This window comes from Mesocricetus auratus, unplaced genomic scaffold, assembly GCF_017639785.1.
Source record: "Mesocricetus auratus isolate SY011 unplaced genomic scaffold, BCM_Maur_2.0 Super-Scaffold_100020, whole genome shotgun sequence".
Taxonomy (NCBI): domain Eukaryota; kingdom Metazoa; phylum Chordata; class Mammalia; order Rodentia; family Cricetidae; genus Mesocricetus; species Mesocricetus auratus.
The window spans coordinates 10,384,944-10,399,607 of record NW_024429201.1 but is presented as its reverse complement, the minus strand read 5'-3'; the positions used below and the strand labels follow the sequence as shown (position 1 = coordinate 10,399,607).

Sequence of the window (14,664 nt, the reverse complement as noted above, 5' to 3'; positions counted from 1 at the left end):
CCTTGGTATCTCTAATCAAATAAGTGAAAGACTAGTATAGTAAAAACTCTAAGACATTGAAGAAAGCAACTGAAGAAGATACCAAATTATGGAAAGGGCTACCATGTTCATGGATCTGTAGGATTAATATAGTAAAACTGGCATTCTCACAAAAGGCAATCTATATAATCCATCATAGTTCGAAGTCTTGCTCAGCCATCATCATCAGAGAAACCCCCCTTGTAACAGATAGGAGCAAACACAGAGATCTACAACTAGACCATACGCAGAGATTGAGAGACCTTGGAATACTCAGCATTAAATGGGATGTCTCCATCAAATCCCTCCCTTCAGAGCTCAAGGAACCCTGCAGAAGAGGAGGAGGAAAGAGTGTAAGAGACAGAGGAGATGGAGGACACCAAAGAAACAAGGCCTTCTAAATCAACAGGATTGACACACATAGGAACACACCGATACTGAGGCAGCAAGCACAGGTCCTACGTAGGTCTTCACCAGGTGGAGTCCTAGAGCTGAAAGGAGAAGTGGACACATGCCCCATCCCTAACTCAGAAGTTACCTCTAGTTGATAACACTGGCGAATGAAGATTTTATTTTCTCCAACGGAGCCTCACTAGGGAAACAACTACTCTTAAGAATCTGCTGCATGCCCAGCAGGAGATGGCCAAGAGAAAACTAACTGAAAGGCATCTTTGGAGTTTCTTGTCTCATAATATGCTATCAGAACTTTTTCTTTTGTTTCTTTTAAAAAAGAAATGTATCTTTTTTATTTTGTTGTTATTTTATATATATATATATGTTTGTGTGTGTGTATGTGTGTATACTATATATACATACTGTATATTATATATAGTATATTATGCAGTATACAAATTATATGTTGTTATTCTCTTTTATTACCTTATGGGTTCTTTGTGTATACATTATGGCTTCCAGTTGTGTATTTTTATTGGAGGTGCATCTGGATGGGAGGGGAGGTGAGGAGGAGCTGAGAGGAATAGAAGGAGAGGAAACCACAATCAGGATATATTATATGAGGGAAAAATCAATATTCAATAAAAGGAAAAATCCACATAAAAAAGGTTTGTCACCACACACAGGCCATTCTTAAAAATCACTTTTGAGTTTGTTTCTGATATATATTGTGTTCTGTGTTGAGATTTGCATGCTTGTTGAGATGGCCTGCACTCTAAATTTAATGTAACAGCCTTCAAAGTAGTGGCTTTCTCCTGATCATGTGTCTTTTGGGGTATCTGGTATTGGGCACTGTTGATTTATTTTTAAGTGGCCCCAATAGTGAAGACAGCAGCACATGACAGTTAGTACCCCTCCATGGTTATTCCCACAGTGTGAGTCACAGCCCATGTCAGGTTATGAGAGCTTTGACAGGACTGTTGATCCTTTCTTGGTTACTTAAAAGTGATTGGTTCGTTGTTGCCATTGTTTTCTTTGACATTAGCTTGTTTGTAGTTTATGTGTGTATATGTTATGTACATGGACATGGTTCATGCTTGTAAATAACCAGCTGTACCTACCTGTGCACAAGCATGTGGATGCCAAAGCAGGGTACCAAAGGTTCTCTTCTCACTCTTTGCTTTATTGCCTTGAGACAGGGCATAAGCTTGCCAATTCATCTAGTCTGGCATCAGAGATCTTAGGATCTGTTGGTTTCCACCCTCCCTGACCCCCCCACCCATGCAAACAATTGGATTCCAGCCGTGCTTGGCTTTTTTATGTCAGTACTAGAGATTCAAACTCAAGCCCTCACGTGTGCAAATTACAAAACTTTGAGCATCACTCACACACACACACACACACACACACACACAGAGCTGAGGATATAGGTCAGCTAGTATAATGCTAACCTAGCTTTTATAAAGATTCAATTCCATTCCTCAAGAAAAACTGCAGAACTGAAAAAGTTGAAGCAGTCTGGTCAGAAGTTCAGTCATCCTCAACAACTAATCAAGCTTGAAGCCAGACTAGACTATGAGACCCTTTATCAAACAAACAAAAAAAAAAATCAGAGAGAAAGAATGTGTGTGTGTGTGTGTGTGTGTGTGTGTGTGTGTGTGGGTGTGTGTGTGTGTGTCCAAATAGGGTGGTGTGTGCCTCTAATCCCAGCTACTAGAGGAACTCTAACAGGATGACAAGATGAGCATAAGTACATATAAACATGCCAGGCTACTATTGAATGTGTCACTGTCCTAAGAAAGTTAGAGAGACTCCGTCTCAAAATAAAAGCTTTTTAAAGGACTGGGGGCAGAATAGCAAAGCATTTACTTAGCATGTATGAGATCCTGCATTAGATCCCAGCACTGGGAGAGGGAGGAGAAATGAGGCAAAAAAAGAGGAAAATGATTAAACAACAATTCAAAAAATCAACATTTTAAATATTCTAAAGATAGAAAAACTGAGAAAAGAAAATATTTTGAATAAGATTAGAAAAATATAATAAAAATTAAAGAAAAAGGATAAGGGGAAAATTTTACCTTCTCTTTGTTCATAAGCACTTTTGTTTGAGAAAATATACTTACACACAAACCTCAGCACATGTGTATATTAACATGTAATCAGATACATTTATTGGGATTCATTCCATGGAAGGCAGAAAAAAATATTTGGTTCTTGTTTGATTTTATAGTATTCACACAAAAATTAGTGAATTCGAAGTATTCTAAGGACACCAATTGTTATAGCCAAACCTAAATAAAACTAATAATCAGCAAATCCATTATTTAAAAGCAAACCTACACCTCAGCTTCTCAGTAGATATTTGTCCTGCTCACATTGCTTGTTTGCAGTCAGCATTTTTCATGTATAGCTGCACTTATTTTTCCCTAAGACTTATAAAGCTACTACACAATGACACATGCTTGGTCTCTGATTAATTCTGTCAACTTTCTTGAACTTTGCCATAGGCCTCTGAGGAAACTTTGCATTCCAGTAATGAAGAAGAGGACCCCTTCCATGGAATGGAGCCCTATCTTGTGCGGAGACTTTCATCCCGCAGTATCCAGCTCCCTCCTCTTGCCTTTAGACAGTTGGAGCAAACTGACTTGAGAAGTGAATCAGAGAACATTCCTCGGCCAACCAGCCTCCCCCTGAAAATTCTGCCTCTGATTGCTATCACGTCTGCAGACTCAAGTGGGTGAGTGCCTTGGTTGACATTTCCACATTTCATATTTTCGATGGTGATTGTTGCATGTGTTTGTTTTTGGACCATTGTTTTATTTGAGGACAACGAGTTTTTGAACCAAGAACAAAAAAAGAAAAACAGTGAAAGGTTTCTTCGAGTAATGTCCATCTCCAAAGGATGAGACATTTTCGTGGTAATGTTGCACAGGAAGGTGTTGAAAGATAGTGGTGATGGTTCATAAACATCCAGGAAATGGAAATTGTACCAGGAAATCTTACACTGGCCATAAGTAGTTTTTAAAGTTTTAACCAATGAATTTGTTGTCATGTAGGCAGACACATGCAGAAACAGTAAGCGACAATTCATTGAGGCCAAAAGAAGCTGGAATCAGGGTTAGACTACACTGTAATTAGAATAAGAAGATATGCAATTATATTCATGAGCCTAGTAATTTGGCCTCTGACACTCTGAGGTATTGCTTACCTGAATGCTATTTTAGTAGTTATTACTACTTATATTAATAAAGCACTCTCATTCAGCCTCGATAGTTAGAAGCGAGTTATCCAAACTCTGTCTCCTCCAAGGGCTTCCTGCTTAGCAGGGTACTCTCATCTTTTTCTTGTTCTGCTGAGCAGGGAATATTTAATGTTTCCATAGCAATATTGGCCCATAAAACAGAGTGAGATGGGGACAGTGGGCGTATCCCCTGCTTGCTCATCTCTCCAACTGCATATTAAACAAGTTTTGGTGGAAAGGAATGAGAATGAAGCCCATATGTACACAGACTCCCAAACATTTCCTAAGAGATGCCAGAGAAATCGACTTATGATACATGTTATAGGTGTTCCTTCTCTGCAGGGTGAAGGGAAGGCATTTTTCAGATATACAAAAAGCTGTGATCAAATGAAACTTGTCCTGTAATGCAACTCCAAAAATTAATGAATTACCTCTAAAAATTGTGACTTACCAGTTCACAAGCCCCACACTATTTAAAAAAGAAAATGAAACAATTACTACTAAATAGGAAGATGATAATCAATTTAAGAAAATGGAACATGAAAATATGAGTTATTGATTTTTTTCTTTGTCAAATATGTATAAGGAGAACATATGAATATTGAGCAGTTTCATACCATGACAAGTGAGAAATGAGTGTGGTTACCTACTTGAAGATTCATTGAAAGACTCTTATAGCTCTCAACTTCAACTGGAATCAGCATCACTGGTGTTCACCGGTGAAGAGGGGAGGATTTAGATACCAAGATGCCAGGCATTCCCAGTATCAGTCGTAGGTAATCTTCTTGGAGAACTCACAGAAAACATTAATTATACTTGGCAGTTATATTTTAGTATAACATTCAGTTTTAATGAAAAGTCAGCAAAGACAAGACGCAGAGGCACAGGGTCAGACACAGCCTTCTGAGACTCCCCTCTCAAAGTGGAGTAAAACAGTTGAAACTTCTCCATCCATGAGTTGCAATGTCACACTTGGAAATTTTTCACTGAGGATGCTTTCTGCCAGGGATTCATGCTAAGAACTCAGTATACAGATTTTCCATTGTGAGTAATCACCCTATCCTCTGCCTAGGAGCATAGGATGTACCAATCCAGACTTCGGGGAGGAAAGTAGGTGTGAGAAAGAAACCATAGTGTCTGTGCAAAAAGTTTGGGCACAGAGAGCCATACCTACTGTATAGGAAATGGCGAGAAAGAATCTTCTAGAAATAAATCCTCAAATACCAACTCAGGGCCATTTTTTTCAAATCGACATTTTTAAATTCAGCAGTCAGTCCTGATCAACTCTTTTCTGTATACAAGGTATATCTTAGAATAATTAACCTGCTATCTCCACACTTGAGGAAGAAGGCTTTCTAATTAAATTTTGATAGACTAATTTAAGTCCCTGATAAACTCAATTAATGCTGGTATCTGAAAAGTTTGGTGCCTACACGTTATTTCTCATTTTGAGCTCATGTTCATTTAAAGGAAAACGATGGAGTGTACTTAATATTATCTCTGTGTTGTTTGATAATGTGTATAATTAAAAACCTTAGGTAAGAGTGAAGCCTTATTAATTAAATTTGAATGTGTTGTTCAAAACAAGCAAATGGTCCCCAAGTGCCAAGGAACTTCAGTATTCAGGAGTGTTGGCAGCCTAGAATTTTTCTTGTTTCAAAAATTGTTTTTCTTTTAGTGAAGAACCAGACAATGAAATATCAGCAATGTGCTTACTGTCTATATATATATCAATATGATAAAAATTGTGTTTTATAAATATAAGGCAAAGATGACCTTTTGTTCCAAAAGTCTACCAAGAGAAAGCACAAAGAATAGTCAGTCAGTGGGAAACAGAGACAAGGGAGTTATCCAAGGGACTACAATGACCTAAGGAAACAAAAATACATTTTGAATTAATTGTCAAGCATCAGAAAACTAAAGGATGTAACTGGCAGAAAATAGAAGGTAAAGTTAGGGATGCTACTCTAGCATCATTTCATTTAGATTAGAACAAAAGATATCTTCCAAACTGCTTCAAAAGGGACAGGAGAGATTCATGTCCTTTTAGCTGAGTTAATCACAGCTGAGTTACCCATTGGTGAAGGCCAGTGTGTCTGTTAGTTAGTTCCTTCTGTCCACTTCCTCCAAGGTCTTAGCAATTATATGTATGTCATGTGATAGGAGACTTTCACACCATTTAGATTTATTTTCCTTTCTTAGCATCAAGACATTTTAGTTTTTTAAATTTTAATTAAGATGTAATTACATAATTTTCCCCTTCCATTTCCTCCCTCTGGTCCCACTTATGTCCCCGTCTCCAATCCTACCCATGCCTAAATCCCTCTAAAACTCATGATCATGATTATATTTTTATGTTTATATAGATAAATTACAATAATAACCATAAAAATATAATCTATTGAGTCCATGTAGTGTTGCTCATAGTCATGCGATTTCAGAGCTGACCACTTGCCAGTTATTCTTCAGTGTCAAATGGTCTGTCGATTATCAGGCAATGGTGAGTCTAGAAGTATATTCTTCTCCTGTAGGAAACCACACTGTGACCCTGGGGGCAACTGGTACCTGTGTAGGAACTTTAAACTGCAATCATGAGGTTGTAGACACTAGCATTTCATCTCTTCATGAAACACTTGATTCAGAGAAAATGCATAACAGTCAGAGGGCTTTCAATTAGTAAAATTTGCAAGATTCTATTTTGAAGTGTTTCTTTTTTCTCAGTGAGGAAGTGATCTTTATTTTCAGTTATCATTATTGTTATTGTTTTATAGTTTCACATATGTACAGCTTGTATACTGACCACTATAACCACCTCTGTCCACTAACACCACAAATATCTCTCTTGTTTGTGCCTATTCATTTTGTTTTGTGATTTACCCAACTGAATTAGTGTCATCTGTGTCACCATGGGCTTGGAACTCTCTATTCAAGTCTGATGGGTTCAGTGAAGTTATACAACAGAGGACAGAATCTGTAGATACCCAATAGTCCATAGGTAAAGGGTAGGGTCTCAAAAGCCCCTCCTATTTCCTTGGTGATTGTTAATAGGGCCAGTTTTGTGTGGTCTCAGTGCAGGTTATGTGAGTTAATGATTACAATTGTTGTATGGAGTCTAGAGAATGGCTATTTTCTAAGCAGTGTGAATGCATTTGAATATATTTTTAACCATTACCTAAAATTATGCCTAAGCTGCTATGTACATGTGTGTGTGTGTGTGTGTGTGTGTGTGTTTATTGAGAGTACTAAACAAGATTGTTCAGACTCAACACACCAAGAGACTTGAACCCATCCATCAGTTAGTGTTCCACATAGGATAGGTTGTTTCATGCTCCCTGGACATTTATTGACTGTCTTTGAAGGAAGAGCGACAGCTGTTAATGGCATGAAATCTTATAAAGTTAGCAATGAAGTAATCTGGAGTGCTGTAATTTTATATACATCCTTCCTAAGTAATTTACAATCCATTAGTGTTTGAAAATCTTATTAAGGCACAAAGTACACAAAGTAATATATGTAAATCTTGAGTCTGTACCTCTTTTCTGACTTTTAATCAATAAAGACTGTGTTGCCTGTTCTTGGACTTCACAGAGACAAGATTGTATCACAGCATTCCTTGTGTTCAGGTTCTCTGCTCAAAATGTATATTGTTTTTATTTGTCCATGTCGGTGAAAATATCATTGGTTTCTTACTTTTGTTAAGATATTCTATTCATTTTATAAATATCTAATAATTTACATTTCCATGTCTCTTTACTGGTTGATAGGCATTTGAATTGTTTCTGGCTTGGTGATATCATGACTACAACTTCAGTGCACATTCTTAGACATGTCTTTCTCTAGGTAGGTGGGCTAATTCCATTTGGTTATAGTACTCATAGTGGAATTTCTACGCCAGTCAAAAGTGTACAGTTTCCTCTTTTCTGTTTTAAGGTAAAATTTCACTGCTACATCCTGCATAGCTTCATTCTGTAAACCTGACTGAGGTGATGTGGGAATGAAGAAATGACAGACACTGAAGAAAAGACAGATTCACAGACAAAAAAGCTGGCGTCAGGTGGGCTACGCTCCATCTGATGGAGGGCACCATTATGCAGCACATAAACTCAGCAGCGCGTTTGTTATGTACAGTTATGTACAGGGATAGTCTCTGCAGGGTAGCATTCTCAGGTTGCAGTCACCTAGAGGAGGAAATTTTCCTTGCTAGTGACAAGCTCTTCAACCTTCATAAGCACTTGTACTTGAACCAGAGGAAGGCTTTTCCATTCCTCTGAGCCGCAGAGAGGAAGACTTTGCCATCCCCATGAATCTGAGGTTTTGGGATTCTTGACATGGCTCTGCCTGTGTCAACAATATACATCCACTCAGGATTACATCTGTTCCAACAGTTTCACCCAGTAACAACCAATATACAGAAATTACAGTTATTCTTTATTCTAACCACAGAATGCTTTTAGTCTTTTTCAGTTTCTTTATGCTGGTGAGTAGGTATATTAATGTGGTTTTAGTTTGTGTTTCCCTGATGAATAGTGATATTGTTTACATTTTGATATGTTTGTTGAACATTTGGATGTCTTCCTGGATATTTTTCTATTTTTTTCTTTTACTTGGTAATTTTGAAGGATTCTTTAGGTAGTCTGGACATACGAGTTTTATTAGATAAACGTGTTCTGATATGAATATTTTCTCATACACAGAAGTTTGCATTTTTATTTCCTGTTTGTTTTTTCATCATAGTGTTCCCCCAAAAAGTATGAGCATTTACGTTGGAGGGAGAAATGTTTCCATGGAATATCAGGGAAAATAGAGACCTGGTGAAGTAATGGCAGAAGGTGGGAGAAAAATAAAGGGGGAAGATCAGAAAAGGGGGAAAGTAGCACCCAGAAAAAGAATGCTATGTGTAGGGGTTCTGAATACAGGAAGTAGACCCTGTTTAATAAGGAGACAGCAGCTAGCACGCACGCCACTAGTGTTCAGGGTAATTTCCTTGGGGAAGGATGGCAGTTGGTTCCTCAGAAGGTGAACGGTGGCAAAAGAATTATGCACGTGGTAGACACATAAACAGAAGAATGCTGAGAATGAAACTACACCATGATTTTACTAACTGGTTAGGAGTTAGGGTTCTAGATTAGGTGACTGGCTGTGAGTTCTCTCTTGTCCCTCACTAGCATTCCATCCTGGGAAAGAACTGCAAATACCTAGTTTTATAAGGGTAAAGTATAACCGTGGAGTCTCTCCTTCACAGGTTAGTCTCAAACACAAAATAGTCAGCATTGTTTTGTTTTTTTGGTTGTTTATTTTTGGCATACCATGGTGCTTGATACACAAAACTATTATAGTTTTTGGGGACGTATTGGGAAAAGTCAAATTTGGTTTGGATGTTGTTAACTCCCTTGCAGAAGCTGACTTTAAAGATCCCCTCCTAATAAACTTTGGGCTGAAGAAGGATGTTCTAACAGATGTGGGAGAGAGGCCAACTTTGTTTCTGATTCTGAAAGTCGCCTTTACTATGGGACTTGTCATATACATGTCATTTAAGTCTTCATCATGCTTCTAGCCTCCATTGACAGACAGCAATTCTGATTTAAGTGCAATTCAGCTGTGTTTGAAATGACAGTAGAGGTTGTTCTTCCAATTTACCTCTGAAAGCAAACACCAAGTTCTCAGAATTTCCCCAGAAAGAATCATGAGTTGTATCTGGCCCCCAAGCTCAGGAGCTGACTGATTTTTCCTGGGTGACCCATGTACCTCAGATACACTCATGAGAGTTTAGCTTGCCACATACAAGACAAGCACTCCCTGCACAGAAGTCAGAGGAAGGGGAGGAGAGGTGGAGCTGAATCTCTCTAGTCATGCTCTGCTGCTGCATCAGCTACAATAAAAGGGGAACCAAGGAGCAAGTTGTTCCCTTGTGATGGGATGACACACAGCTCAGGATGGATGTGTATCCAGGCCTGTATGTGGGTGGAGAATATTAGGAGCACTTCCTCATCACTGGCGTCCTATTACCTGTCTGGAGGAGTACACTGGGTACGTTTATATCACTATGTGTCCTATTTAAAAACCGAAAAGAATTTAAAGGAAGAAATGGTCTCTCCTGGGGATTAAATAAAGAGTGCATGGGAGAATTATTTAGTCATATAAAGCTCATTGTACAAGGCTCTTACAGACTCATTTCCCTGTGTTGTGTGCCATTCACATGGGGACTGGTTCCAGACACTAGCTAGAGAACAACAATCTTTGACCAGCCTCTCATTGCCTAGTCTTCTTGAGTACAAAGAGTACACCAGAGTGAATACACACAAAAAATGAAACGTAATAAAACTTTCAGCATTTTGTAACTAAATTGAAAGCAAGACAGAAGATGAGCAGAAAAAACAGAAATATGCTTAGACCGGATGTTCTGCCTTTTTAAATTTGTGCCTTCTAACTTTAATGGGTATTAACAGTAGACATTTTGCATTTGAGGTATTTTAGTTGTAAAGATTTATGAAACTAGAGTTTTGTATGTCACAGCCTCCTTTCTGAGCCTGCACCTTCATATTGACTATATGTTCATGTGTCTGGAGATTCATTTGATACAGCCTTATTGAACATTATATTGAACATCTATAATCTGCTGGGCACAGCTGCCTAAGACTGGTGGGGGATATATAACTGGGGTTGTGAGAGATTCAATAGCAGTATGCTATTCTTGAGCTATACGCAGTTTTAAAAAAGAATAATGGTAAAGAGATGAGAAGCAGTATTCCTAAAAGTGTTGAGATACAAGCCACATGGAAGAAACTCAATTCTTTTTGCCTCTGATTCATTTAAATTCAATTTATTTACATAATGTTCTTTTCTAAAAAATTTAAGATAATCACCAAACATCATAGGCTTTTTGTTTAAGACTAGTCAACTTTGCTTTAAAATTTGTGATTCTTTAAGACAAAAATTAGTCTCAGAGTAATGGAGTGATTTCTCCTCACTGTGTTTCTTGACAAGCAGCATTTTATTTCTATAATCAGTAGCAATTTTTGTTTCTAATATAAAATAAGCAACAAGATTATAGCCTACTTTCTTCACATACTAGACTCTCTGAAGGTTTCACATTATCCTCCATGTTCACAGTTTACCAAACAATAGGGTAATCACCAAAATCCAGTGTCCTTTCTTCAGAGTTTGATTCATTTTCATTTTTGTAGAACTTCTGGTATCTGTGTTAAAGACTCCCTGGCTGTGTGATGTACCATGATATTTTACTCTATGTGCAGTATAGTGGTTTCAGAGCAGGAGATAGTTTTCATTTATAAATTGAGATGTTATATTTCATGTTCTCCAAAACACTAAAGAGGGCAGAGGATGTGAATTCATCACATTCTAGCATCTGGTATCAATTGCTAATCAGTTTTCATGCCAAATTGACTTGTTTAAATCATCTAAGTTGTTTGGGAGTCAAATGCTTGCTAACAGTGAGCCCATTGAATCACTTACTTCATTGTGAAAAGTAACAGGAAACACTAATACATAAGTCTCATGGCCAGACTGTGATTCTCTCCCAACGTTGAAATCATATGGATAATGACAGTGTGGTGATGTGAAAGAAAATGGCACCCAAATGGAGTGGCACATTAGGAGGTGTGACCTTGTGGGAGGAAGTGTGTCAGTATGGGGGCGGGCTAAGAAGTGTCTTTTTGCTCAAGCTTCCCTTTGTGTGACTGCCAGTTTACTTCCTGTTGCCCGAAAGATGTAGCACTCACAGCTCCCGCACCACACCTGCCTGCAGGCTACCATGATCCACCATGATGATAATGGATTGAGCCTCTGAATCTGTAAGCAAGCCACTCCAGATAAATGTTTTCTTTATAGAAGTGTCTGTGACATGGTGTCCCTTCACGGCAATTAAATCCCTAACTAAAACAGACAGTCAGACAGACACTCAGGGGATCAAGGTGCTATCAAGGTATGCAGTGGTAAGGGATGGTGTCAACAGTTGGGAAACTAAGCCAATTAGCATAGATGTCGAAAGAAAGTTATAATCAAGAGGGTGGAGAATTAATTGTCGTGGCATACATATGGATAACCAGAAGTACACCCGCAGCCGCTCACCTTGGATTGCTTCCTTAAATGTGTCACAGGAAAGTAGCATCCTCAGCAGACACCTGGTTAGAGAAGAAATTAGAATGTGAGCTGACCCCTCAGTAAATGAAGTCTGTTCACTATGGGGAGAAAAAATTAAGCAGAACTTCCCTGAACACAAGAACAATTAGAGTAGGGTTTAAATAGGAGAGAGAAGAGACAGAGCAACAATAGGGTGGGATGTTGAAAAAATACCCACAGAGAGAAAGGAAACTCTATCTCAGGTACTTCTCTGGCAGGTGATAATGGGATCTAATTCCCCAACAATTAGGTGCATCCCCTAGCTGTCTTCTAACACACAGATGCTCACTCAGTGAGGCAGGTTGACCATGGCTTGTAAACATCTCTGAAAGTTCCACTATGGTACTCTGGAGTTCTTGAGGTTTTTAAGCATCATTACAATCAATGGCATCTCTGGTGTTTGAAGATGTTGACACTTTCTGCATGATTAAATGGTTTCCTAGATTTATTAGAATATAATATAGCAAAGAAATTTTATTTTTTCTTCCTTAAAGATGGGTATTCATTTTTATGTCCAGTTGGATTATAATGTATTTTAAACATTTTATATCTAAATCTAATTAATTTTAGTAGCATTTAGATTTTCATTTGCAATTTGTTTTCTTAGAAATGATGGCTGACTTAAACAGTGTAGCTTCCTTTTCTATCCTCAAACATGATTTCTGGGATGTGAGCACTATTCCAGTTTATCATTTGAATTTGTATTCTTCATGGATAATTCTATTTATGGAAAGTATTCTTCAATAAATTGGGTCATTATGGTGGCCTTGATAAAGCGATACATATATATTATTTTCAGAATTTAATGTAAAGTAGCCCCGAGGTCTGTTTTTTTAAGGAAGAATTTATTTTGGCTTATGGTTGCAGAAAGATGAGAGCCCATCAACACCACAGTAGGGAAGAATGACAACAGGCAGGAGGCAGATGAGCACACATCTTCCTACAGCACACATGAAGTTGAGAGTCCAAAGTAGAAATGGTGTGAGTTTTAAACTCTCAATGTCTGCCTCCAACAACCTCTTAAACTTGCCCAAACAGCACCACCTACTGGGAAGTAAGTGTTCAAACACCTGAGACTATAGGGGACATTCATCACTCAAATCACTACAAGTAGTCAGGAGGCCCTCTACAAAGTGTTTGTTCATTTTCTGAGAGGACAATCGCAGTATTTCCCCTTCACCTTCTCTCTTCTAAACCCTCCCACATATCTATTAGTTACTTCCTTCCTTCATACAGAATTGCATGCTTGAGAACTAACATTACAAGGCCTATCTGTAACATTTATGTAAGTGTAAATTTTTGCTGTATCTTTTGTTACAGGGCAATTTTTACTTTGAATTCAAGTGTGTTAAGATAGTATTTGTGACTATAATTTAGCAACTGTATAGTATGCTACATTTACAAAATGGCAGTGTGCTCCATAGAGACCAAATCACCGAGTATTGCAATCTGTCTTCACAAGAAATGTGAAGGTTAATTGACTTCCAGAAACCTATCGCAACAAACTAAGACCATAACTCAACATCTTATTTTGGCTTATAGGTTCTAGTAAGTTCAGCCCAAGAAACTGAGATGAGGGTTGATAATTTTAAGTTAATTGATTTTGTAAAACTTCCCATGTGTCAAAGATACCCTTTCCTTTTGGCAAGTAGTGAACGAATGTTAGTGAAAATTCACATGCATGGAACATTATGTAGTCATGAAGATGATGGCTATCCTAACTATGGATGTCTTTAGAACCCATTTGGGAAAAAGCAAAACTCACAAATATGCTTCATATTAAATTAAACTTTAATACTAAAGTTATAGTACTGTAACTTGCTTGCACATTCTTAAAAATTTGAAAGCAGTGTGAAAACCATGATGTCCTGAAGTAATTTATTCCATCAGCAAGATCATAGTGAAATTAAATATAAGTTTTACTAGCTGTTTTACTGTTTTATCTGCTAAGCCCTGATACATGATATAGATACTGAGTTAGGTACTAGGAAGAAAGTATGAACAGGTAAAAGTGAGTCTGTGATATGTGTCCTTGCATGTAATCAGATAGGAAATTTGTCAACAATGGGGTAAGGTCCTTGAACCTTCAGATTTCCCTCAGATTGCCTTATATAATTGTTTCTCCATTGGCAACTTTTTTGGAGAATATACGGGGGGGGGGAAGCAATTCAACAAAGTAAACTAAGTATCAGCTTCCCTAAAAACAAGAGACACCAACATTAAATTGTAATTTTTCAGAAAGGCAAAGAAACCATATTTGTACATCTCTAGAGCCAGGACTTTCTAAATAAAAATAATTGGGATATGGCAAAATTTAGGTCCTATGTTTCTGGGATGGGTAGGAGAGAGTTCAGCCTTCATTAGCAATGCCTTGTGACAGGTGTTGGCTGATTACCCTCTGGCAGAGGCTCTGCAATTCTGTGTGGTCATTCCGACCCACAACATAGTATGCAACTCTACTGACTGGGAAAGATCATTGCAGTTAATTTGTGACTCCTAATTGTGTGGCTAGAGCCAGTATGTACCATGATGTTTACAAGTATAATTCTGGTTAAACTATAAACTATTAAGCCTTGCTTCATTCTGCCAAGTCTGGCTCTTCAAGCTCCTTATCAATTTTCAATACTATTTTGTATGCATTTGGTAAATTTATATTGTTCATGCCAAAGTGTTGACTTCTGTTCTTTGTTATTCCAAAGCCTTATAAGTACATAGCCCTTAGATTTATTATAAAAATGTATCAAGTATAGAAGTCAAGATGTTGGAAGTACTCAGAGTTTTCTAGAATTTAATTTTCCTAACAGTAGATCAGTAGTAAAGCTTGTTGGAAGAAGCAAAGGAAGAACTGAATTTCATTTCATTGCTATACATAC

At 37.8% G+C, this 14,664-nt stretch overlaps 1 protein-coding gene across 3 annotated transcripts in view; it reads left to right on the top strand.

Moving 5' to 3' along the window:
• Pde4d (phosphodiesterase 4D) overlaps positions 1-14,664 on the top strand; it is a 1,369,715-nt gene that overhangs the window by 479,148 nt on the left and 875,903 nt on the right. For all 3 annotated transcript variants that reach the window (XM_040728825.1, XM_040728824.1, XM_040728828.1), the window contains exon 4: positions 2,919-3,148. In XM_040728825.1, the coding sequence (XP_040584759.1) occupies positions 2,919-3,148 (230 nt within the window). The remainder of the gene's footprint in view (positions 1-2,918; positions 3,149-14,664) is intronic.